Below are 26,558 nucleotides of genomic sequence, written 5' to 3'. Positions count from 1 at the left end.
CAAATTTCTGGAGGAAAAGTTCATTGCAGGTTACAAGCCATATGTTTATATGCAACCTTCTGATTTTAGAAGTGGGATACCTCAGAATGCCAGGTGCAACAGAAGGCACCAGAATGCATGTCTCTTATCATGTGTGCTCCCTGAAGCATTTGGTGAACCAATATGAGATACAGGAAGCTAGACGAGATAGGCCTATGGCCTGATCCAGCGGGGCTGTTCTTATGTTCTTATCATGGGTGTTCATAAAATGCTGTGGTGTTAAAACAAAAGGGGGGAAATCTATCAGTCTTGATCAACTGAACCCAGGTTTAGTGATTGAGATAATAAGTTCTGCAAAATGCATCTAAGATCGTATCTAACGTCATTGTAATTTGGGTTGGTGATGATCACACCATGTTGAAACAGAACAAAGGAAGAGTGTGCTACCTTCCCAACTCTTCCTCCTCCCCCTCCAGCTTACCTGGGACAGGCAGAGGGCAACTCCTAAGTCGCAGGAGTACTGTATTGTTTCCACTTCTGGTTGCCTTATCTCAAAAAGGTACAGTGGAACAGAAAAGGTGCAAAAGAGAGCAACCAAAAGATTGTACATTGTCATTCTTAGAACTGTCATGAAGGATTCCTTAATGAAAAGAAATTTCTATATATATTTTTTATATTTTCATATAGGGGGGAAGATGGCTTAAAAATGATCAATTTCTAAAAATTTTAGTATTGAAACAAACAGTAGGCAGGAAAAATGTTAAGAAACCAAAATTAGCATGCGACAGCTAATATACTAGGCAGCTTCATAGCAGGTCAACAAAGTCCTACTGAATTAAGATTAGTCTTCCATAAGTGCTGAAAGATTGGCAGTATGAGGACCTGCAACACTTCAAGCCATACAGAGAATGCCCTCTTGTGTATCATAGTCAACTGCACCTTGAGGAGGCAGCAACTGCGATGATATCCCTGAAATATCTTAGACATATCCACAATCCTTGACTTACTTTGGTCCTAAACCATGTAGGGCTTTAAAAGTAGCAATCAGCATGTTGAATTGTATCTGGAAACACACTGGTAACCAGTGCATCTGCATCAACAGCAGTGCCCATGAAAGTGTAGATACAGGAAGAGATACAGGAAGCTGGATTAGATGGGCCTATGGCCAAATCCAACCGGGCTCTTCTTATGTTCTTATGTAAATGGATATCCATCCACTGCATTTTGCACATTTGAAATTTTCAGAAAGTTATCATGATTAGCATAGAACACAGTGCAGTACTCTGTGCACGGGTGACTCTGGATGACGGTGCATGGTTATGTACTCTGTGCATGGAAGACTTTCTGGCAAGGTAGGTCTGAGAAAGAAATGCCTAAGCTTGGCAGAAGCTCTTAGGGCCTACAGCTGTAGATTCCAGGCCACTTAGGCTTCGTGTTATGTGGGTATCTCTTCACAATCAAACTAATTTGGCTTTATAGTACAGACTGAGAAGTGTTTATAAGAGTGTATGAACCCATTTATTGTCAGTGTTGGTGAAATGAGGTATTGGGTAGATAAAATTTTTTGTCCAGGCCAGCAATGAGACTATCCTATGTTTGGTCTGCTTGGTAGTGTTTGGATTAGTTCCTTCCTAGCTTTCTCTTCTACATGTACCTTTTGACCTAGAGCTTATGTTCTCTTTTGCTTGTCATGCTATACTTCTGTAGTATGTTAACTTGGTTCACGAAAACAACAGATGAAGTGGTAAAACTGCCTATATTTTTTTATAACCCTGTGACTTTTTTGAAGGAAATTCTCTGCATATTCAGTGCTAAGCTGTCAGAAAGAAGTTGGGCTAGAACTCTCCTTCCTGACATCTAGTTTTATATGTGCATGGAGGGACATTAAATTATTATAATTACATAAGAACATAAGAAGAGCCCCAGTGGATCAGGCCATAGGCCCATCTAGTCCAGCTTCCTGTATCTCACAGTGGCCCACCATATGCCCCAGGGAGCACACCAGATAACAGAAGACCTGCATCCTGGTGCCCTCCTTTGCATCTGACATAGCCCATTTCTAAAATAAATAATACAACAAATAATTACAACAAATATTGCAACAAATTACAACAAATCTATTACAACAAATAACATATACTGCTTTTCAATAAAATAGCACACAAAAAGTTTACAAAACAGTTTACCCAGCATCATGTGTAAAGCAAACAATCCTCAAGTGCAGTTAAAAATGACATCATTCAAAAACCAGTTTACCACCTTATATGCTAAGTCACTCTTAAGGCTTGTCCTCTGGTTTGTCTCAAAGTTTGTCCCACATTACCAGTTACTTCTAGGTTGGAACGCCAGATGCAGTGTGTCAAACACCAGTAAGAGCCTTAGGGTAGACGGGAGCGCTTTTTTTGAGCGCGGAAGAGCATGCTTTGAAGCTCTGTCTGCTGAGCTGAGCCTCCTACCACTGTTTGTGATGTCACATTTCTGATCTTGCTGCCAGACAGCAGCTGTCCAGGGGTCCTGTGAGTATCACCAGACACCATCTCAAGTATCACTGATGGTGCCCGTACCACTGGTTGAGAAACACTGTGTTAAACCTTAGTCTGGATCTAGATGTACAACATAATATGATGGATACTTCTGATGTGATATGGTTGAATTGTACCACAGTACGTGGATGTTTGCATGTTTGGAATGCTACAGCGCATTAAAAAAAATAATTGTCCTGCAAGTAGTGAGCGGAGGAGAGATTTTAGCCCTCTGTCTGCTGTGTGGAGGTGCAGTGGCTAAGTGGTTAAAGACATTGGACTGTCACTGGAAGGTTTGCAGCACAGGAGTTTGAGACCCCAGTGCTGCAGAACAGGGTGAGCTCCTGTTACTTGCCTCAACTCCTGCCAACCTAGCAGTTTGAAAGCATGTAAAATTCATTGGCATCCTTCCGTCTTGAAAGACTATGGTATCGTGCTCTGAAAAGTGGTTCTGAACAGCGTCTAGTGTGGCTGAACAGGCCAATCCAGGAGTGGCAATCCCTTCCACACTGGGAGCAAATGTAGTCTGTCCCTGGTCTGTCTCCCTGGCTATGAGGCCTTCCTTCTTTGCCTCTTTTCCTCAGTCTGTTGGGCAAGTGTCTCTTCAAACTGGGAGAGGCCATGCTGCACAGCCTGCCTCCAAGCAGGACGCTCAGAGGTCAAGGTTTCCTACCTGTTGAGGTCCATTCCTAAGGCCTTCAGATCCCTCTTGCAGATATCTTTGTATCACAGCTGTGGTCTACCTGTAGGGCGCTTTCCCTGCACAAGTTCTCCATAGAGGATATCCTTTGGGATCCAGCCATTGCCCAATTCTCACGAAATGACCAAGCCAACGCAGGCGTCTCTGTTTCAGCAGTGCATACATGCTAGGGATTCCAGCTTATTCCAGGATTGTGTTGTTTGGAACTTTGCCTGCCGGGTGACACCAAGGATGTGTCGGAGGCAGCGCATGTGGAAAGCATTCAATTTCCTCTCCTGTTGTGAGCAAAGAGTCCATGACTCACTGTCATGTAGTGTACTCAAGATGCAAGCTCTGTAGACCTGGATCTTGGTTTGTTCTGTCAGCTTCTTGTTGGACCAGTCTCTCTTTGTGAGTCTGGAAAACATGGTAGCTGCTTTACTGTTGCGTTTATTTAGCTCGGTATTTAGAGTGGATAGGGAGATGCTCTTTACACTCTTTACACTCTCACATAATACCAGAACCAGGGGACATCCACTAAAATTGAGTGTTGGGCGGGTTAGGACAGACAAAAGAAAATATTTCTTTACTCAGCGTATGGTCGGTCTGTGGAACTCCTTGCCACAGGATGTGGTGCTGGCGTCTAGCCTAGACGCCTTTAAAAGGGGATTGGACGAGTTTCTGGAGGAAAAATCCATTATGGGGTACAAGCCATGATGTGTATGCGCAACCTCCTGATTTTAGAAATGGGTTAAGTCAGAATGCCAGATGTAGGGGAGGGCACCAGGATGAGGTCTCTTGTTATCTGGTGTGCTCCCTGGGGCATTTGGTGGGCCGCTGTGAGATACAGGAAGCTAGACTAGATGGGCCTATGGCCTGATCCAGTGGGGCTGTTCTTATGTTCTTATGGTATCAAGAGAAAGATGTAAAATGCAAGTGTACCCATGCAAGATAAATGGGTACCACTCCAGTGGGAAGGTAACAGTGTTCCGTGCACCTTGGTGGCTGTGCAGGGGAAACCTTTACTTACTGTGCTAGATTTTTTTAACTTGGCAGCAGGTAGGGAAGTATTAAAAGTTATTCCTTGCTTGTAGTCTGAAGTGTGAGTCCGTTCTACACCCCCTTCCAGTATCAAATTTCCACCTCCTTCTGCTGTTGTGGAAATAACAGAATATATGTTAATTTGTCGGTAATTTTGTATGATAGATCTACGTGATTACAAAAAGGTGGAGCTGTACTTAAAAATATGTTGACTTATGAGACTGTGAAGTGCATAAATGGTGAAAGTACTGCTATAATGCCATGAAACAAATATACTATTTTATCATGATTTACTGAGGAAGTAGCCAGACCCTCGGGTTCTACCCAGCGATTCTACCCCACAATCTTGTATAGTGAGGATGCTGCTGTTTCACATTCTTAGAGGAAGGCATACTAAACATGTGAGTTAAGCAAGAAGTTTGGCAAGTGATCTTAAGGAGGCTCAGTTTGTCTAAAGAAGTAACTGTAGAAGTCAAAGCATAAAGCAGCATTCTGTTCTTGGGTTTTGAAAGTAGAACATATTTTTCCTAGAAATCTCTTGTAACTCTAGGTGGTATTCCCATTATTAATCAATCTACTGCCCTGGTATCTGTTCAGCTTTCTTGTTGGCCTCTATAGTACAGAGATCTCTTTTAGCACAGCTTTCTCAGTAAAAAATCTTAATGTGTTCCCACACCAGTTCCTCAGTTTTGCATGCAGTTGTTGCTTGGCCATAAAACTGATTAAAAAATAAAAATGATCAGGAGAGCTGTTTTTATTAGCTGGGTCTCAAAACTTGGGTCCTACGTTTACTGTGCTTCTGAATAGCTACTACAGGTACAGCCTATTTATCAACGGATTTTTTAATCTGCGGATTTGTCTCAACGAGAATGGGGTGGGGGCACTGAAAGTCACATACACCTTTGCCTTCTTTGCCCTGTGCTGGCATCTCCAGCAGCTTTCCAGGCAACTTTCCTTTCCTTGCTGCTTTCCGGGCAGCCCAAAACACTGCAAAAAGGCTCCGCCTCACCCAGGCAGGGAAATAGCCCTGGAGCCTTTTCTAAGCTCAGCATCCCACCTGTGAAAGAAGCGGGGGACAGCTGGCAATGGGGAGGGCTGAGTACAGAGGGGAGGGGATTGATAACAGCTGCCTTAGTTTCCTTCCATCTGGAAGTGTCAGGCTGCAGCATATTTGCGTAACTCTATGGAATTTAGCACAACGCGTTTTTGTTAATCGTGCTGGGTCACGGAACGGAACCAATGCGGATAAATAGGCTCCACCTGTACTTTGTCAAGGAAATCAAGTTGCTTAACAACACTGGAAAAAGTAATTTATTGCAACTTCTGTTTATTTTTTTTGCCAAGAGTGTAATGGCTGAATCCAAGAAAGAGAGGAGCACTCAGTATCGTGTAAGATGGTATTTATTGGGGAATCTAGACACATTTCCATCAGAGAATCATCTTCATTAGAAGTAATTTTCCTGTTTAAGCACACATGTTCTGGTGACTATGCTTTCTATTCAACAGTAAGAATCTGCATGCTTGAGGGACACTAATTGAGAGATGCCTCAGACATCCCTTCCATCCTGGGAAAGAAAAAAAATACATAAGAAAGGGCTTACTGGTTTAAGCCACAATGACCTACTTACCTGTTGCCTTTTTGAGGCCCACAAGTAGAAGAATAAGGCATACCTCTCATCATTACTCCCCTTAATTGGTATTTGGAAGCATACTGCCCCTGAACCTGTTGGTAGCATATAATCATCATGACTAGTAGCTATTGATAGATCTACCTTCCATGAATTGGTGTAATCCCCTTTTAAAGCCATCCAAGCTAGTAACCATCACCAACCTTGTGGCAATTAATTCCACAGATGTGCCAGTAGTACAGTGTTGCTCTCAACTCTACTGTCATTCTTGAGAAGAGAAATAAATATGAAAGAATATGCTCAAGCGACAGCATTTGGTGGACCTGTTGTCCTCCTTGTAGTTGTTGTAGAACTGCTTGCCAAATGCCATTGTTGTAGAAAGAGTGTGCTGTACTTAATACCTTTAAAATAGTGCCTCCCTTATTTGCTGAAGAAGTATACCTTTCATGCTGATTGAATCTTGATTTCATAATTTGTTCAGCAATTGGTGAATTAGGCTTGTCTGCAATGATGCTGTCATGGCAGTTCTTAAATTGGTTGCCTGTAAACCACAGAGAAGACTTTAACAGGACAAAGTGTGCTAGGCCTGTTGAGTGAGCTGTTGATTTCTGTTCCTTATGGACAATTCCACGTGAATAAAAAAAACAATGACCATTGATTTGACTTTTGATTTGCTCATTCAAGCTTTCTTGGGGCGAGGTGACGAGGGTGTGTGACATTCTGAACTTTATTTCTTTGTCTTGGGATCATATTCAAACACCCAGGATTCATTTCCCATGTTCACGCGACTCAAAAATTCAGGCTCTCTTTCCAAATGGGTCAACAGATCTTGGCAAATGGTTGACAGTGTTCCTTCTGAACTGGTGACAAGTTCTTTGGAGCAAGTTTTGCACATGCTTTTCTCATGTTCAAATTCTGAGTCACGATTTCATGAACAATTGACTTGGGAATTCCCATTTCCTCTGCAGTCATTCTGATAGTGAGCTGTCGATCATGGTTGAGAATAGACCTCACTGCATCCACATTCTGTTCCTTTTTTGACGAAGAGGGGCTTCCTGATCATTGTTCAGCTTCAACACCTCATCCTTCTTTGAAAGGCTTGTGCCATCGGTGTACTTGTACAGATGATAGCGCAGCTTTTCCATAAGCTTTCCTCACCATTTCCAAAGTTTCTGATGCACTTTTACTCAATTTCACACAAAATTTTATTGCGTACCGCTGTTCTAAACTCGCTTGCATTTTTCTTAATAAGAGGCACTTGAACAGGGTGTCACAAAAAAGAATATCTCAACTCTGACAGAGTTGGAATGCAACTGATCAGCGTTCTAAGGTATACCTGGCACCTCACCCCAAGTGACTTTGGCCAGCTTCTCCCTTCACAGAGCCCATCTCGAGCGTAGGAACTTCTTTCTCATTACTTTCTGGACACACGTCGTATATTTGGGCCAAGGAGAAAGAAAGTCAGTCTCTTCATATTAAAAGCTGAAACACATTAATTATGCCCCTCAATTCAGACTTTGTCACTGACTTTAAAAAATACTATTTCTGCAAGTTTTAACTCCTAATGGAACTAGTTTATGTACTGCCCTGATCACCTATTGGTTATGGGAGAGAATAACAGTGGTAGACCAGTAACACACATGCCCTCGGTGAATTCCCAACAAACTACATTGTGAAAGCTACTATGGCAGCCACTGGCTCCATGCTTCTTGATGGTGTGGTGAGTGGGACAAACAGTAAGCTGTATTTGGCCCTAGGGTCTCCAGTTGCTGATCTGTCTGAAAGCATCTGGGACAGTGTAACTTTACTTTGTTTACTCTATGAGATTGGTTGAAGAGGTCCTGTTTCAGTCCTCCTCATCTGTACTATGACTGATGGGAGTGCAGGACCTTCTCAGGTGTGGCACCCAGACTTTGGAAGTCCCTCTCTTCCTCTTGTTGGGGCTTGCCTAGCCCCCTCCCCTTTGGGTACTTTGGAAATTATTGAAGACTGTCCTTTTGGAAATTATTGAAGACTGTCCTTTTTAGGTAGGCCTCAGACACTGCAATTGTATGCACAATTTCCTGGGAACAAGCAGAATGAACAGAATGGGACTTACTTTTGAATAGACATGCATAGGATTGCATTGTAAGCTGGGTTGATTATTGCATTTTGCATTTCAATTCTTATTGCTACTATGATATAATGTTACGGTATGACCTTTTTGTGCTGTTTTGATTTTCTTAGTGATAGTTGCATGCTACCTTGGAGGCTTGAAAAGGGGAATGCAAAGTAAATAAACATTGCAAACTAAAACATTGATTCAGGCTGACTGGTGCTGGATTGTAAAGAGTTGTTTGTCTGGTTGCTTATGAATTGCCTACAAATTACTAGTTGGCAAACTCTGATAAATAGAAAGAGAGCTGGTTCCTCTGTTTTCTGGACTATTGTGCCACAGGGTACTAATCTAGATAGGTGTGAAGAGACATGTTGCAAACTTGGGCTGCAGTAATGGATGGACTTAACCTGTGATTTCTTTGTATTTTCTTTTCAACAGCAAAACCATTTACACAGCTGGTGAAGGAAATGCAGCTTCATCGAGATGACTTTGAAATAATTAAAGTCATTGGCAGAGGTGCCTTTGGTGAGGTAAGATGCCTTTGCAACTCAGTTGTTTGCCTAGTGTAACCTGTTAGCAAATGCACTGTCAAGTTGTTTCTCTATAACAGATTGTCAGACCTCTAGTGATATGAACTCTAACTCACAAAAGCTTATGACATAACAAAATCTCCCATCATGGAATGATGGGAAAGGTGCAAAAGAGAGTAACCAAAATGATTACTGGGCTGGGGTACCTCTCTTATGAGGAAAGGCTATAGCGTTTGGGCCTCTTCAAGAAAACAGGCACCTGAGGGGGGATGTGATTGAGACATACAAAATCATGTAGGGGATGGACAGAGTGGATAGAGAGACGCTCTTTTCCATCTAGCATTACATCAGAACCAGGAGACATCCACAAAAGTTGAGTGTTGGGAGAATTAGAACAGACAGAAGAAAATATTTCTTTTCCCAGCGTGTAATTAGTTTGTGGAACTCTTTGCCACAAGAAGTAGTGATGGCATCTTGCCTGGATGCCTTTAAGAGGGGATTGGACAAATTTTGGAGGAGAAGTTCATTACGGGTTACAAGTCATAGTAGGTATGTGCAAGCTCTTGGTTTTAGAGGCAGGCTGCCTCTGATTGCCAGATGCAGGGGTGAGCACCAGGACGTAGGTTGTGTCTGTTGTCTTGTGTGCTCCCTGGGCAGCAGGTTGGACTAGATGGACCTCTGGCCTGATCCACCGGGGCTCTTCTTATGTTCTTATCAGAAATCCTTCTATTCTGTACAACTTTTCAGTAAAAAGAGGTTCACAAAACAGTTTACATAGCTAACTTAAATGAATGGTTCCTTGTCCCCAAAGGGCCCACAGTCTGAAAAAAAGAAACACTTACAGCATCCATTGAAAAGATGCCATGCTGTGCTGAACTTGTACAGTTGCTCTCCCACTTCTTAAATATGACACCTCTTTAAAAAATGCCTCTTTGTTCAGTTAACATGGATGCTTCAGGTATTTCCATTATTTTGTTTTGCTACGTTAGACTTGAACTTGGATCCTAAATCCTTTTCTGCTGATGGAGCCTTTCTTGCCTTCTCCTTCCCTCTACAGCCACCTTCCTCCTCCAAACTCATTGCTTAGGATTGGGGATCATCTGAGGTTGAACAGCATGTGGCTTGTAGAGTTACAGCAGTATAAAGGCATTGTCAAAAATGCCTCCCCCCCTCCCCCGGGGCAGACAGAGATGTCTTCCATTTATGCAAGAATAAGGTGGTGTTCTAGTCTCACATGGCCACTTTCTACCTTCCTGCAATATGTAGCTGTCATAGAGGTTAATGGTTTATGGATAGAGATGTTTGAAAACAGTGTTTTACTCAGAAGTAAGCTCATTTTGTTCAGTAAAACTTAGGCTGTAATCCTGTCTTACTCACCAGAAACACTTCTGTTTATGGGATATAATACAGATGTGCGCCACTTAACAGACCGCATATATGACAGTGTTCAAAGCACAATAAAGATGCTCTTAATAAGGCAATCCTGTCTCCCATATCCTACAGCAGAGTGTCTGTTTATGCAACAGGCTCTTAATGAAAAGAAGAGGCAATGTATCTCCAGTAGCCTGTGCAGCCAGCTAGTGTCTGGCAGGGAGTATCTATTTACACAACAAAGGCAATAGATTGGACTGAATGTTCTCTTAATGACATAATCGCATAACAACAGACATAGGAGAACGTATCCCCCCTGTACTATATGTAAAATGAAAGAATGCTGGCAACCCGGCCTGATAGGCATTGTTTGTAGTGACTGGTGAAATGAATTGTCAAGCATCTTTGAGGCAAAGCTTTTATTGGTTGGGATTATTGTGTGCAAAATATGAAGCAGAGACTCAACTCTAATACTTAATTATGTTGTCCAGGGGCATTGTGTTTGGATACCACTTTCTAAGACAGTAGTCAAATTTAGCATAATGGCAAATAGACATAATGGAGTTTTCATACATGAAAACTTAAATCTGTTAGGTTTGGCGAAATGGATCCTTCAATGATGAATGAAGGTGGAATAAATATTGTAAGAGCCTCTTCAGTCATATATAATACTGTGACATGTATTTAGATAGAGGAGCCTATCTCAGAGCAGAGAAGGTCAGGATAAGTAGTTTTGTCTTTTCAGACACAGCACTTACTAATCATGCTGGATCCCAGGAGACCTGCATGTTGCAAGAGTCCAGGGATATTCACCATACACTCTGACTGCAGCGATGTAATCTTCTATAAGTGCTTACAAAAGTTTATGCATGTGTTCTGGGGCTTCTCATTTATTCCCATTCTGCAGCAGATCTTCTCAATGCATCAGGGACTGCTTTTGAAACCCTAGAGTGTTTCACTAGAGACACACTAGATGACAAATGCAGCTGATGTTGAAGAGACCTTGTACTGCTTGTGCAACTACTTCTTTTCTGTTGCAAGCATTTACGTTTGCTCCTACCTATTTAGTTCTCCTTGGATTCCAAAAACGAGAGAATTTAAAAGGAATGCAGGGGGCCCCCTAATGAATGCAGGGGGCCCCCTATATCAACAGATCACTTATCCACTGTTTCACTTATCTGCTGTTCTTCAGATGTGGGGGCCCCCCGTGTACCTCCCTGTGCACGCTCTGGAGGCGAGGGGGGCTGCTGTCCCCTCATCTTCAGGGGTTCTTTTGAATTGCCTCAGAATAGCCGTTTAGGCTGAAAAAATGCTACTTCTGGTTTCACGGGGGAAAAAACCTGTGACGTTTTATGCCTTCAAAAGGCTTTGTGAGGGCTGGGGAAGTAGTGCGGGGGCGTGTCCCACATATCCGTGGTTTTGAAGATCTGCAGGAGGTTCCGGAGTGGAACCCCCACAGATACAGAGGCGCCGCTGTAGTTATGTTGTTGATTTCTGTATTTTAATTCCAGTCTTGAAAATTTTTAGGTGATATTTTGTTGAAGTTTATTTCAGTCTTGGGTTTAGAACTTTATTCTTTATTGTGCTGACTCATTCCCCCTTAAAAATAGGGCTCATTTATTTCTTTTAAAAACTCCACTTCCAAGTGTGGTTTTCTGGTGACTTGGAGAAGGGCTTTTTACTTTTCACAGTTCTACCCTGTTGTACTTCAGTATCTCATGAACATTGCTTTTCTTTCTCCTGCTACAGCTTCACTTTGCAAATTTAGAACAGAATATCTGTCCTGCTGTGACATTGTTTTGAATAAGCTATTACTGCATCTGTCAATTAGATTTTAACAATCTATCTTGTTAAATTTTATTAGATAAAACATTTCAATAATTCTGTTCATTTGAATATTCTTTATTGAATAATAAAAATATTTGTGATCTAAACAAATCGTAGTTTGTTTTGAACTGGCGTGATACCTGGAACTAACCTTTGTGGGTCATCTGTAGAAGAGAAAGTGAAAGTGTGTGTACTGTCTATTGTTATATTGATCTATTTCTATAGTAAAATGTGGTTGAATGTGTCTTGAACTTGGTGATTGCTAGAATACACTTAGACAGAAGCCCGTAATTGACTTTACTGTGAAAGACTCATTACCAAGATGTTACAATCACTTTCCTTTTCCTGAAACTGCTGACTTTCCTAATAAAATGGAGCCCCTGTACCTTGCTTCAAAGTGTTCCCACCTCGTGCTTGTACATGCCCGCTGTGATTGCTTGAATTTTCAACTCGGATGTCCAGAATTGTTTTTCCTTTTCTGCGCATTTCTTGATCCATAGCTTTCCATATAAGAAGAGGAAAGCAGTTTTATTTTTTTTGTGAATTTCAGTATTTTCCAAAGTTAGAAGTTTTGAAAGTAGTATTATGTGTTTTTGTTTGAAATTTATATTATCATAATAAATTGCTTTAAGGTGGTATAGTCTCGGCAGATGCAGCCACAGTCATTACCCATGCATGCCCCCATTAAATAATAAAAACCACCAGTTTGTGTCCCTAAATTGTTGTTTGCTTTTTATTAAATGAAAAATAAAGTCAGAAAAAATAAATAAATTAAAGCCAAATAAAAAAAAATTAGGGGGGGCAGATTTTGGGTTTTTCAAACAAAATTGAGAAGTGCAGAAAGTGGTGTTTTGTATTTATATTTTTTATTGCCATTTTCTACCACGTCTACATATTAGGTACATGGGTAAGAGAAAAATGTTCTGCTGGTCTAAAAATGAGGGCTTCTCTTTCTTCCAAGAATAAACCTAGTGCATACCTGAAGGTTATCAGACCTTTATGATCTGCCTCCTGGTTTTGGGGGTCAAACAGTTTTCTACCTCATTCCCCTCCTTGATTTCAGGAGATTCAGCATAGTGATTTTGGATAAAAACCTTGCACTGGCATTCTGCCCATAAATCCAGGAAGACAGCAGTGCCTTGTACATTAATCTTTAATCTGGAAAGCTGTTTTAACATCTATAATCCTTGAAATCTTAAATAGTTTAGCTATTAGAAATTTTTTCCACCTAAGAAGCATTTTAAGAACATTTTTTTCTTATAATGCATACAAATGAAAAGTATTCAAATATAATATGGAACAATATTTTTAATAAAGTTAATGTTAAAATCTTATATGTTTGAACCATGTTATTTAAAACTTTATTTATCTAACTTTAAGTAAGTAAACTTATCCAAAAAGGCTAACAATCTCTTTGAAAAATTTGTTCTGTCCTTGTTGCTTTTTCAGTTGCTATAAACTGTTGGTTTTCCTTCAATCTCTTGGAAGGATGTTTTACATATAAAGACCATTGACCCTTATTGTAGTTCGTGATTTTAAATGCAAAGAATGAATTTATTATGTTAAATATTATAAACTGATCTGTTTGTTAAAGCAGAAGTGTGCAACCCAAAGGGCCATATTTGGTTTTGTCCAGAGAACAAGGAACAGAATACCAAGTGACAGCCTGCCTGCAAACCTGGTGTCCATCATAAAATAAACATGCCAAATAGTTGCTGTTTGTATATTTGATTTTAGTCAGTGAATGTGGTTTAGAGTACAGGCTGTAGAAGCGTGGCTGTCATTTTCAAAGATTCTTGATGTAACTATGCACAATACTTTGTATCTTGCAATAGACCAAAGAGCTGAGTGGATTAAACATGGAATAGTTTAAGGCAGGGATGTCAAAGTTAAGACCCACGGGCTGGATTCGGCCCACAGAGCCATTTTGTACGGCCCCCTGGGCTTTGGGGGAGTTTGGGCCTGCCCCACCCCTGCTCGCTCCAACCGCCGGAGAGAGTTGCGAGGGCTGGAGCAGCCACGCGTGGTGTCTCTGGCCCTCCCTCTGGCTGCGAGCGGCCTCACCCGTGGCTGGAAGGGGTCACTGACGGCTGGAGCAGTAGTGCGCGGCATCCCCGGCCCTTGGTCCTCCCTCTGGGTGCAAGCAGGGCTCGCCCGCAGCCGGAGAGAGTTCTGAGGGCTGGAGCAACTGTGCGTGGCATCCCCAGTCTTCAGTCCTCCATCTAGTCGCGGCCAGAGCTCTCCTGGGCTTCGGTTGCGGCCAGAGGGGGCCTGGGAGCCGGAGCTGCTGTGCGTGGCTTCCTTGGCCCCGACTAGTGGCAGGCAGGTGGGGGCTGGGGGTGGCTGGGAGGCTTGGCTGGCTGGCAGCCAGGGTATGTTTTGTGCTAGGATGGGGGGCTGGGGTTGGCCGGGACGCTTGACTGACTGGCAGGCAGGGGATGCTTTGTGGTAGAATGGGGGATGGGGTGGGGTGAAGTAGTAGAGAGAGGGGGAAGCCTCAGCTTTTTAAAAAACAGTGTTCAGGTCACTTCCAGATGCCACATTTGGAGTTTGGCCCTCAGCAGTTGCCCTGAATCCAGTGTGGCCCCCAGAATGAAATGAGTTTGACACCCCTGGTTTAAGGGGATGTATTGAATCTGCAGTTTCTGTAGCACTCCTGAATTTAACATGTTAACACTTTCCATGACAAATATGAACATAGTCATGAATTCCTTATAATTAGTCAGTCTATACATTTTGTAGTTATGGAGAGTGCTTTGGAAATGCTTTCATATTCACTAGACTATTCCTCAGCAGCCAGGAGATTGCTAATGAACCATGCAATCATACCTTCAGGGTCCAGTCATAGAACAGTATAGTTCATGAATGAGACGGAGATGAAAATGCCGCACATAATCAAAGCAGTAGTTACTATCTGAACCTATCATTCACATTAAGACAGTGGCTATGAAAAATATGCTGCTACACTTGCTGTGGTGGCTGATGAAGGAAAGGTAGAACATCTAGCTTCAGGTGAGTGTAGGAGGTTATAACCCCTCATTTCTCAGCATTTTTTTGTTTTAAGCAAAAGTTCAACATTGCAAGAAGCTTTTCCTTTCTTAGCTGGATCACAGGTCACCTAACCAAATATATTTGTCAAATGACTTCCTGATATTAGACTCTGGCATTCTTAATAGCTGGGCTGTAGGATCAGGAAGATTGTACTGCAAAGCTTCTGTGTGTACCAGTACAAGTTAGTCAGTACACCATGCTCAGTTTCTAATGGTGCAAAACCACACGGGAGGAAAAACTTAAAGAATATAAAATGAGACACTTGTTAACAAAGTCACCATAGCAGCTGTGAAACTCCTAACAACATATGTAGCCAGCATTTGCATCTGTATTACTCATCTGGTGTTATCAATGTTGTCCAGAACAGAGCATAGGTGGAAAGGGTAGAAAGACTGGGGAAATAGCAGCCTTCTCCACTGACTACAGCTTTAGTGTTATAGGTCAGAAATTTTCATTCACATTCTACTGCTAAGTGGTCTTTTAATTTCACTGCTGCTTGCCAGATCTGTCTTATATCTGCCTATAGCAATCAATTGATTACTGTATGAAAATGTAGATACTACATTTCTGATTCAAAATGTGAACCACAAGGCAGCAAATATGGAACTTGTACTTCCCATGATGACTACTCAATCCTTGTTGAAGTATCCCTGAGTGCATGACACTTCCAGGTCGATTATCATGATTATTATGATTTTGTATGTCTCAATCATGTCTCCCCTCAAGCGCCTCTTTTCTAGGCTGAAGAGGCCCAAATGCCATAACCTTTTCTCATAAGGAAGGTGCCCCAGCCCAGTAATCATCTTAGTCGCTTTCTTTTGCACCTTTTCCATTTCCACTATGTCCTTTTTGTGGAATGTGACGACCCGAACTGGACGCAATACTCCAGGTGTGGCCTTACCATCCATTTGTACAGCAGTGTTATAATATTAGCTGTCTTGTTCTCAATACCCTTCCTAATGATCCCAAGCATAGAATTGGCCTTCCTCACTGCTGCTGCACACTGATTCGACACTTTCATCGACCTGTCCACCCCCCCAAGATCTCTCTCCTGATCTGTCACAGACAGCTCAGAACCCATCAGCCTATATGTGAAGTTTTGATTTTTTGCCCCAGTGTGCATAACTTAACATTTACATTGAAACGCATCTGCCATTTGGCTGCCCATTCTGGCAGTTTGGAGAGATCCTTCTGGATCTCCTCACAATCACTTCTGGTCTTCACCACTCGGAAAGTTTGATGTTGTCTGCAAACTTAGCCACCACACTGCTCCACCCTGTCTCCATGTCATTTATGGTTGAAGAGCACCGTTCCCAGGGCAGATCCTTGGGGCACACTGCTTTTCACCTTTCTCCACTGTGAAAATTGCTCATTGACACCTACTCTCTGTTTCCTGGTCTTCAACCAGTTCTCAGTCCATGAGAGGACCTGTCCTTTTTCCCTGACTGTGGAGTTTTTTCAGTAACCTTTGGTGAGGGACCGTGTCAAACGACTTCTGAAAGTCCAGATATATAATGTCCACGGGTTCTCCCCCATCGACACGCCTGTTTCTTTTTGCTGCCTTCTTTGCAGAGGGAAGGGAGAGAAAGCTGTCTGTGTTTCTTGTGGGGTGTTTTGGGAGGTGGGAGGGTAAATTTGTAAAAAATGTAAGGTTAAAATGGGCTTACAGCAATGTTGTAGTAGGTGTGTGGCAGGGAGGTTCCTCTTTATTGTTTCTGTATTTTTTTCTTTAATTCTTCAATGGGCAGTGGCAGTTGTAGCGGCACTTAAAGCACCATCAATCTTCCCGAAGGCCAGCTCCTATTAGCCACCATTTTTTTTAAATAGGAGGAATGCACTAGAGCAGGGGTCAACAACCTGCGGCTCTAGAGCCGCATGTGGCTCTTTCAGCTGTCTGCTTCGGCTCCTCCCGGTGAAAGTGGCAAAGGGGTTAACAGGAGGCACCTGTGTTGGGAGGGCAGGCTGCTTCCCTCCGCCCCCTGAGCTCACTGCCCTCCTCTCCCTTCACCCCCACCTGCCCCTCATTGGTTTCCCTTTTCAATTCTGCCTGATCTGCAGGCTTAAGCTCCCTGTTTTTGCCTTCCCCAACTCTCCAGCAGGCTCAGCCAATCAGCATCCAGCAGGCTCCTGGCTTTTTCTGTTGGAATGGCTCAGGGCCCTTCATAAGAACATAAGAACATAAGAACAGCCCCACTGGATCAGGCCATAGGCCCATCTAGTCCAGCTTCCTGTATCTCACAGCGGCCCACCAAATGCCCCAGGGAGCACACCAGATAACAAGAGACCTCGTCCTGGTGCTCTCCCCTACATCTGGCATTCTGACTTAACCCATTCCTAAAATCAGGAGGTTGCGCATACACATCATGGCTTGTACCCCATAATGGATTTTTCCTCCAGAAACTCGTCCAATCCCCTTTTAAAGGCGTCTAGGCTAGACGCCAGCACCACATCCTGTGGCAAGGAGTTCCACAGACTTCACTGGCTGACCACCAGCCAATCCTGAGCCACCCTCCTCCTCAGCCATTGCAAGCCCTTGCAGCCCGCCTTTCCTTGAGCAGGTCCCCACTCAGTGCAAGGAGATGCTTTTCCTTCACAGCAGAGGAGACATCCTGTGTGTCTACTCAGTTTTAAGCCCCATTACAGTGGATGAAGCTTACTCCCAGGAAAGGGTGCCTGGGATGACAGCCTTGGAACCTGCTCAAGGCCAAGGATGGGTGAGTGGGAGCCAAGAGTAAGCCCTGATGTAGTCCCTGGGCTACTCCCAGGAAGGTGTGGAGGGCTGTAGCCTCAGCCTCCTCCTGTGCAGGTCTACTCACAAGTAAGCCCCACTGTAGTCAGTGAGGCTTCCTCCCAGGAAGGTGTGGAGGGCTGCAGCCTCAGCCCCCCTCCTATGCAGGTCTACTCAATGTAGTCAGGCTTTCTCCCAGGAAAGTGTGGAGAGGACTGCAACCTGAGAGCTCCAACCAACTTGTCTGCTCAGAAGTCCCATTGTAGCCAATGGGGCTTACTCCCAGGATAGTGTGGAGAGGGTTGCAACTTGAGTGAGGGAGGGCAGTCAGGCAGGGCAGAAGCTGGCCTGTTGCTGCTCCCCCTTCTTCTCTTCCCCACCTCTGTGTCCTTTTTTCCTTCCAGTTGGGTGCCTCTGGAAGGTGGGGGGAGTTCTTTAGTATCCATGTAAGATAAGCAGATGTCATAACCACCATATGTATTGGAATCCTGGAAGATCTGGTGAGGAGGTAGATGTGGTGTCAGCAGTGGCCCCTTTAAAGGGTAAGGCCTGGGCATCCAGCAGAGTGTGCTGCACAGCTGCAGCCACTTGAAGGCAATAGGGCCCTCAGGTATATAAGGGGCACCTGAGGAAGGGGGTGTGGTGACTGACTGGGCTTATTGACTTTGACTTGGATACTCTGACTGATTTGACTGACTTACTGTGGAATCTGATCTTGGACTGTGACATGGCTTATTGACTTTGGACTCTGCCCTGGATACTCTGACTGACTTTGTGACTAACTGCTGGAGACACTGGAGTTTGAAGTGTGGCTGCTGTGCCCAAGACCTGCTGAGGACCAAGGGGCTGCTGTAGTGGTGGGAGGCTGCTGGCAGGAGAGAGGACCTCTGGAGGTGGGGTCCAGCAGGACTACAGGGCAGAACCAGGGTCATTTGTTGGGGGAAAGAAGGGGAGCTAATTTGCTTAAAGTGGGCATAATTCTCCAGGCAGAGAATGGACTTGGAATCAGGCAAAACACCATAGAGGACCAGGTGTCTGAAAACACAGGACAAGAATATATGACAAAACTAACTAAAAGCTACAAGAGGGGGCTACATTATAAAAATGGGACCTATAAGAGCATAAAGGTAAAAAAAAAAAAACTATATATGCAGTATTATCTTCATTTTAGATGTCAAAAGGGTTTTGTGGCTCCTGAGGTTTTTTTTCCTCCGGAAAATGGGTCCAAATGGCTCTTTGAGTGCACTAGAGAATAATACTTCACTGTGCCATAATGTTTCCAGAGCATTCCAGGTTTAAAATAAAAATGTGGTGGCCTAGTGGATATGGTGTACAATAGTATAGAAAATGGAAATTTGCCACAATCACTATGTTGCAATAATTCCCCTCCCTAAAACTCTTGGAAATTTTGCCCAGTGACAGTTCCTTGTTCGTCATTCGTCTCCCCCCCCCCCCCCCGTGAAACTCTCTAACAACTTTACTTAATGTTTTATGGGCCAATGTGCTAAGGTATCTTAAGGTATTGTAAGACACATTATTACATAGAGAAAACTGGCATTCCCAAATTACAGGCTAGATAAGTAATATTCATATTAATTTTCACTGGACAAACCTGCTTTATTTGAAAAGTGTTTACCTCACCTTTCTCTTGCCAAGGCAAATGCCCAAAGCGTTCATTAGCAGTAGTGCAAAGGTAGCTTTGCAGTGCAATCATATATAGTAAGCTGCACTTATAAGTAATTCCCACTGTGTTCAGTGGGACTTACTCTCAGGTAAGTGTGTGTAGGATTGTGTCCTCATTCCTTTATTTACTGTTTTTAAGAACCTTTCATTACTTCTGTTCCTGATTTAATTTTTCAGAAAATGGGTTTATTTACTCAATTTATATCCCGCTTTCCTCCCCGAAGAGCACCCAAAGCAGTCTTCATCATCTGATGCATCCACTGTTAACGAAAGATGCTAGCATTTGCTGCAGTGTGGATTTTTCCTTCAGCTGCAAGGATTTAAGATGTGTTTTCATCCCCCAAATGAATTTAGTTCAGGAGAAATGATCATATTAGTCCAGGAAGGATGCCTGTTGGTCATAGCAGAAGGATTTCCCCCTCAGGCTGTCTCTAAAATGCATTTCATTTTAAGAGCAATCTTTCTTTTCAATGAAATATTCACAGCTGCCTTATAATGTTAGTAGGACATTCTTTAAGCCTCGGTTAGTGGATAATTTGAATAGAGGCCATTTTTTGAATAGAGCTAGGGAGAATGGACCAGCCATGTCTGTTTTCTCTCTGACCGATTTCCTGTGCAAGCCAAGACACAGGATTTTTGAATCTTTCTTCCTCTGTACAAGCAGCAACAAAAGCACTGATGGAACCTTCTTCTCATCTCAGTCACTTCCTCTAAGGAAAAAGCCAGAGACTCTTAGAAAGTCAGTGTAATTTTTGTGGTGGTTCTAAGGACAGTGTTAGGAGCCAAAATGGAATGTTTGAGGGCTAGAATAAGTTTCTGGGCTGCTTGTTACCTGTCTGTAATCCTTTTCTGTGTTTTGCTCCTTCTTGAAATCATATACACAAGATCTTTCTTACTTAGCTAGACTAAATCTGAGGACTAATGTCCCTGGGTTTGTTCTCTGGTCATTAGAGCTGATAAAAATAAATGCCTTCCACAAATGCCGTAATCCTGGGTAATTAAAAATTTGATACCTGACCCTAAGAATTTTTTAATGATTTCCAACCCTACTCAGACATGTGTTTCAGCTTTTTTTCAAACTCTTTTAACTATCCCCAACTATACTCCAACACTTGTCAAGCGCTGGTACCCATCTCAAATTCCAGCCTGCAATATGTGTCCCTTCTTCAAGTGCCCAGTAGGCAAGAGGTGTGATTGAGTGAAAAGAATCTTTTCCCACCTAAGGGTGAGCAGTTGGCATGTACTACTGTATCAATGATTCCCAAACTGAGAGCTGTGGCTCCCAAGGTAGCCACAGGAACCAGTCAGGGGAACCATGGAATCCTTGCAAAAAATCTACTTTTCTAATCAATGTATAGCTGTATAATCGTAATCGTAGCTGTAGATTATAGATTGTAGTTAGCTGTGGTTGAGTGAAACTGCAGATGCGGGTGAACACCTTCCCCTCTCCCTCTAGAGCCAAGGATCTGCTCCCCTTAACTACAGAAGGTCCTCTACGTCTCTGCCAGGCTCAGACTGAGCCCAACAGTTTATAAAACATAACTTCTGGTTTCTCCATGAAGTTTCTCAGTTGCATTCCCTGGGCTAATGCAATTTTGTTTTAAGGCTCAGGTATACACAGTTTCAACATAATTCCAGGCTGGGGTTTCTAGATAAGGTAACTCCTGTAACATATGAACTTTGGTGGGGTTGCTTTGACCAAACCTACTCAATCTTCAGTGACAGCCCAACCTGCAGAGCAATCTGCTGGGCTCAGAGGACGGGAGACGAGGGGAGCTCTACTCTCACTTCCGTAGGGGGCACACAAGCAGAGGCCCCAGGACCCTATCTGTAGATAATCTGAATCTGCAGATACAGGATCCATGGATAAGGGGGTCTCCCTGTGTAGCTGAAGTATGCAGATGCCATTTGCATAGGTTTCATAGTCTAATGATGGTAACGAGTTGTATGCATGTGATAAAAAATATTCAGTGTGTGTATGGTTTTTATCATATGGTAAATTTTTGTCAGTTTTTTGCTGATATGTATAAGGTATGGTTTTTCTTCTTTGTTTTTACAGCAGCCATGCCTCAAATTCTCTCATTGGTAGATTGAACCAGTCTACAAATGCTGCTTGTTCTTTTTCCATACATCTTCATATAGTACAGATTTCAGAATCTTGCAGCCCCATCGATTTAATCAAAAATATTTGGATCAAACTTTTGCATCAAATGTTATTCACGAGGCTTTTTACACATGTGTATTTGACACATGTATTTAACTCATTAGTAATTTTTAAGTCTTAAAATAACTATTAGTAGCATACTTAATTTTCCATTCTGTGTTGTCACATAGTAGGTGATATTCATATTGCTTCTTTTATTAGCAGTTTCAGCAACTAGTGTTTTTTTTTTCAAAATGTTAGTCATTGTTTTTATATTTATATATATTGTGTTTAAATTCTAGGTTGCAGTTGTTAAAATGAAATGCACTGAGCGCATTTATGCAATGAAGATCCTAAATAAATGGGAAATGCTTAAAAGGGCAGAGGTAAGTACAGTATTTCCAGTTCAACGAAGTTTTTGTAATGTTTATTTTTTTAAATGGGATTAGAAAAAAACCCCCACAGTGAACTTCTGTCAGATTAGAAAGAATTACTGAATAAGCAAATAGGACCTTCATTTTTATTTATTTTAAGTGAGCTGCTTAATACAATCAAGTCTGACAGTCCCTTAGAGGCATCTGTTGTTCTCGGCATTACTGTGTATTCATTTACCAGACAGTCTGCCCTAATTCTTACTGTGAATTATATTGGCTAGATTTTTGTTTACTGTAAAGACAAGTTAAAGACCACATGGGGGCTTCAGATTTTGGTTGCTATGATATACACAGCCACATGCAAAAGACATTAAAGATGAAGAATAGATATTTGTGTATTTTTAAAAATGAAATCTTCAAAGGGGATAGTTAAATTTTGGTTTATTTTCAAAAAAAAGTTCAGAAGTATTTGAAAGTGCTAAGACATTGTTGATTATTAAGTGTGATATTTTGGTTCAGAATACTTCTGTAAATATTTCTCATACCTTGAAAAGATAAGCACATAGCATAAAAAATATCACCAAATTATTTTAATAGAATATGCATTAAAAAGTGAATAAATGGATAAAGGATGCATTGACAGAAGTCTAAGTTATGATCATACATAACAAAAACCATGCAAAATACTAATTAAAATAATGCAATTAAGAATTTTGAGTATGAAAATTCACACTAGTCCAGTGCTTACATTTTATTGGACTTGGGTGTTTTTGACTGAATGTAGAATTACACTCAGTGAATGTTCACCATTTATATCTTGTTTTGTTGACAAATATTTTTAATATCTATATACTGCACAAATAGTGAACTTGGGTAGTTGAGTGACTGATTTGCATGCTGACAAGAGCCACCCACAGGGAAGGTAGTAGTTTATATACAGGTTGTCTCAAGAAAATGTACACGTATCTTGTAGTGTCAATTATGCTATAATGCATGCATATGCTATAATATACCATAGTCTTTTGAGACTGAAGGTTGCCAACAACGTATAATTCACACACATGATATACAGAGAAGCAGTTGCTTGAACCATTTAATTAACTAGCTAGTTAATTAGACCAAACGCTTGAAATCTTCTCAGCTGGTATCCATACAGTGCTGACATCATTGACTAAGAGATCTGCAGGCATCCACCAACGTGTGTGCTGAAGTGGTTCCACATATCAGTTCCTTCCTCTAGACCAGGGTTGCCCAAACCCCAGCCCAGGGGCCACTTGTGGCCCTTGGGGACTCCCAGTTTGGCCCACAGGGAGCCCCCAGTCTCCAGTGAGCCTCTGGCCCTCTGGAGACTTGCTGGAGACTGCTGGCCCAACACAACTGCTCTCAGCACGAGGGCGACTGTTCGACCTCTCGCGTGAGCTGTGGGGCAAGGGTTCCCTCAACTGCTTGCTTTGTCATGTCTGTGATGCAGCAGCGGCTTGCTTTGTGCAAGTTCTTTTATAGGCATTGAGTTATTGCAAGACCTTCATTCATTCATATAAGTTGCATCTTATATGGTCTCCCTTGAGACCCCTTCACACCAAAAGTGATTCCCACCTGCCCCCTTCCTGGTTTGCTTGTGTATTTCTCCCGCCTTCCCCTGTTCATGGCTCTCCTTCCACATTCCTCTCCTGTTCCCGATCTTCACCAGTATTCAGTGTTGAGCTTGGTGCTGTGCCACTCTGCACACGAGCAGGCGCTCTGGGGCTCCCCATGACTGATCATGTGTGCACAGGACTCCTGAGACTCCTTTTAGGAGAATAAATAGCTCTGGAAACCAGAGTGATTGAGAACTGCTCAATCAGATGTTTGAGTGTTGCCCGTTTTCTACAATGAAGTATGTAAATCACAATGATTGTTTGCATCTATCTTTTATGCAAGACAAATAGAAGATTTCTTACAATTCCTCTCTCATCCCATTTTTAGACCGCTTGTTTCCGAGAGGAGAGAAATGTTTTGGTGAATGGAGATTGTCAGTGGATTACTACGTTGCACTATGCCTTTCAAGATGAAAACTATTTGGTATGTATGAGCAGTTTAATGTAGTTTATATAGTTAATGTAGTTGGTATGTATGAGCAGTTTAATGTAGCAGGTATGTAGTTTAAAAAACTATGCCTTAACACTTGGGTTCTCACTTGAATACCTTATGGAATTTCAGAGTTTTAGATTGTTGCTGCTTGCTGTATTAACATGCTTGTTCGTTTAGAAGAAAAACAAAATCCCAGAATAATTCATATACGAATTTACTTTATTTTCCTCTGTAGATATGTTGGTTTGCTTTTAAATATAATGAGCAAGAGTTAATTTAATCAGGTGGACAATTTTTCAGTTAAATGTCTGTTCCGTAGTTATTTATTTACTGTTCATAGTAGCATCATGTGTCACTTCATGTAAGATCCCAAGATTGCTGCTAAAATGGGTAGCCAAACTGGTTTGAGAGCGAACTTTTTGATTTCACTGTAATTTCCTGGTACATTAGGAAAATGAAGACTAAAATAGAATTCTAAGAAACCATTTGTGTGAATTCAGACCTCCAGATTGCAAGGGGCAGCAAAATGACATAATTGTCTGGCAGCTTCACCTTTTGAGCAATAGACAAAATGATACCTGTGACACCCTGTTGGGTTCTGGTCACACCTGTCCATAGGTTGTGTTTGCCCATCTGGCCAAGGCTAGGAAAGACCTTTGGGCTGGCCAGTATGTGAAGTTAGAAATCCAGCATCCTATTAAAAAGAAGAGTTGGTTGAGAGTTAGCACACTAGCTTGAAAAGCCTAGAGTCAGCAACTTCACGTGAACAGAGACAGCATCTTTATTTTGCATAATTGTATGTTTTTGAGCAGGGAATGCGTAGTTAGAAGAATGGGTTTTCATTTCTCATATACTGCCTCTGACTATGAGTATCCACTTTCCCCATTTTTGTGTTTTGTCCTCTCTCTCTTTTTCTCTCTCTCGTAATGTCTTTATTTTAAAAGCATCCTATCTGTCTGGTAAAAGACACAAGGTAAAAGCAATTTGCCTATTCACTCTGACAGACTGTTTCAGCCAAATACTTGAGGGGTGAGGACATATGGACACAAGAGCAAGGAACTGCCAAATCAGTTGGCACCTGTCCTCTAGCAACAGGCTTCAGTGCTGAGGTATACCTAGATCAGTGAATTACCTTAGGCTGAAGGAGAAGGTGAGAAGTGAGGCCTTCTCGTGTCATCTCTGGTGGCAACGATTCTACCCTTCCTCCATCAAGTCCAGGCAGGCAACAGGCAGGATAGATATCTGTGGTGTGTCTATCTGCCCTTGAGAAACTTGAAAGCATATAGGAAGTGAGAGGTGCATTTGTCTTCCCATTGTGGTCAAACTATTATAGCATTACAGTTCTTAACAATAAATAAGAAGCAATTTGCCTTTAAAAGCAGAAGGTCCATAAAATCAACCAGGTCACTTAAGTGTATCTTTTGTGTTTTGGTCCTATAGTTGCTATATTCAATCAATTGTGGTTCAATTATACGTATATTGATTTACAATATTTTTACAATACTATACAGTATTTTTTCTGGGCTTCTCTTTTTCCTTTTTAGTATTTAGTAATGGACTACTATGTGGGTGGCGATTTGTTAACACTACTTAGCAAGTTTGAAGACAAGCTTCCTGAAGACATGGCCCGATTCTACATTGGTGAAATGGTGCTTGCTATACATTCCATACATCAGCTACATTATGTGCACAGGTAAAGGATCTGTGTTGCTGTGAAATGTATTTATTATTTAACGCATCTATATTTCACTCTTCCTCCTCCAGTGGAGACCCCTGAGCTGGCTTACAAACATATATTAAAACACAATCATTAAAAAATAAATAAAAATGCAACCATAAGTATAGACAATAAAGGCAGGCAGCAGAACACAAAAACCAAACAGAAGGGTAAAGCAACAGAAAAAAACTTAAGGCGTGTAATCGGGGAAAAAAGCTCTTGCTAGAAGGCTACCAGGGAGGGCATAGATAATACTGAAATGATTTATGTTTTAAAAATTACAAAAATGTGAAAGGTCTCCTAAGATTGTATACATAAAAAGCAGGTATTGCTGCAGTTCGCCCTGCTTTCCTCTCAGTTGGCAGTTCTGCTAGACATGCCTAACAGTGGTTTTACTCTCATTCTGTCATTGATTTTATCCTCTTCCCTGCCCCACTACCCTGTATTCCAGGTCAACCGTGTATATTTTTTCACACCATTTGTATATTTAAAAAAATTTAAATATCTATTTGTCATTTAAAAAAAAATTGTGCCAGCCATTCGTAAGATGATCACTATGCAGTCATTGGTTACGTGTTTGTCCTTTTACACCACTGCCAGTGTCAGAATGAATTTTTTTCTTAGGAAGTGGGTGAACATGGACTGATGTTCTGGACTTACCATGCAAAACAGCACCATTAAAAAATCTAGTCTGCTCTGCTACTCTGTGGCTGCCCTGCAGATCAATGTATTTTAGATTCTTCTACAGAACAAACTTCCACATTGCTGTCTATGAATTGTAAAAAATCACTTTGTGATAGTGGGGGAGGCAGTTGTGTTTAACCAATTATAATATACCAATAATTTGTACATTATAGTACTTTTTATATTGCTCAACATAACTTCTAAATTACCTCTACCAGGAAATAACCTTATGACTTGGTCTCTATTTGAAATAGGTAGAAAATTGGAATTAAGTTATTTTTTTCTATGCAGACAAGAATAGTAAAACTATCTGAAAAACTTCAATAACACAGCTGTCTAAGATAATGTTTCCGATTTAATTGTATTAAATATAGTGGTGGGGGAAACAGAATTACTGTCTCTTAGTCTGTTTCTGGGACTTCTAACATTATGG

At 41.8% G+C, this 26,558-nt stretch overlaps 1 protein-coding gene across 5 annotated transcripts in view; it reads left to right on the top strand.

Moving 5' to 3' along the window:
• CDC42BPB (CDC42 binding protein kinase beta) overlaps positions 1 to 26,558 on the top strand; it is a 132,868-nt gene that overhangs the window by 26,583 nt on the left and 79,727 nt on the right. For all 5 annotated transcript variants that reach the window (XM_066629280.1, XM_066629272.1, XM_066629264.1 and 2 more), the window contains exons 2-5: positions 8,386 to 8,477; positions 21,583 to 21,666; positions 23,620 to 23,715; positions 25,269 to 25,417. In XM_066629280.1, coding sequence (XP_066485377.1) covers positions 8,386 to 8,477; positions 21,583 to 21,666; positions 23,620 to 23,715; positions 25,269 to 25,417 — 421 coding nt within the window. The remainder of the gene's footprint in view (positions 1 to 8,385; positions 8,478 to 21,582; positions 21,667 to 23,619; positions 23,716 to 25,268; positions 25,418 to 26,558) is intronic.

This window comes from Tiliqua scincoides, chromosome 1 (genome assembly GCF_035046505.1).
Source record: "Tiliqua scincoides isolate rTilSci1 chromosome 1, rTilSci1.hap2, whole genome shotgun sequence".
NCBI lineage: Eukaryota > Metazoa > Chordata > Lepidosauria > Squamata > Scincidae > Tiliqua > Tiliqua scincoides.
Note: the sequence above shows the minus strand (reverse complement) of the source record. Positions and strands in the feature narration are given on the sequence as shown.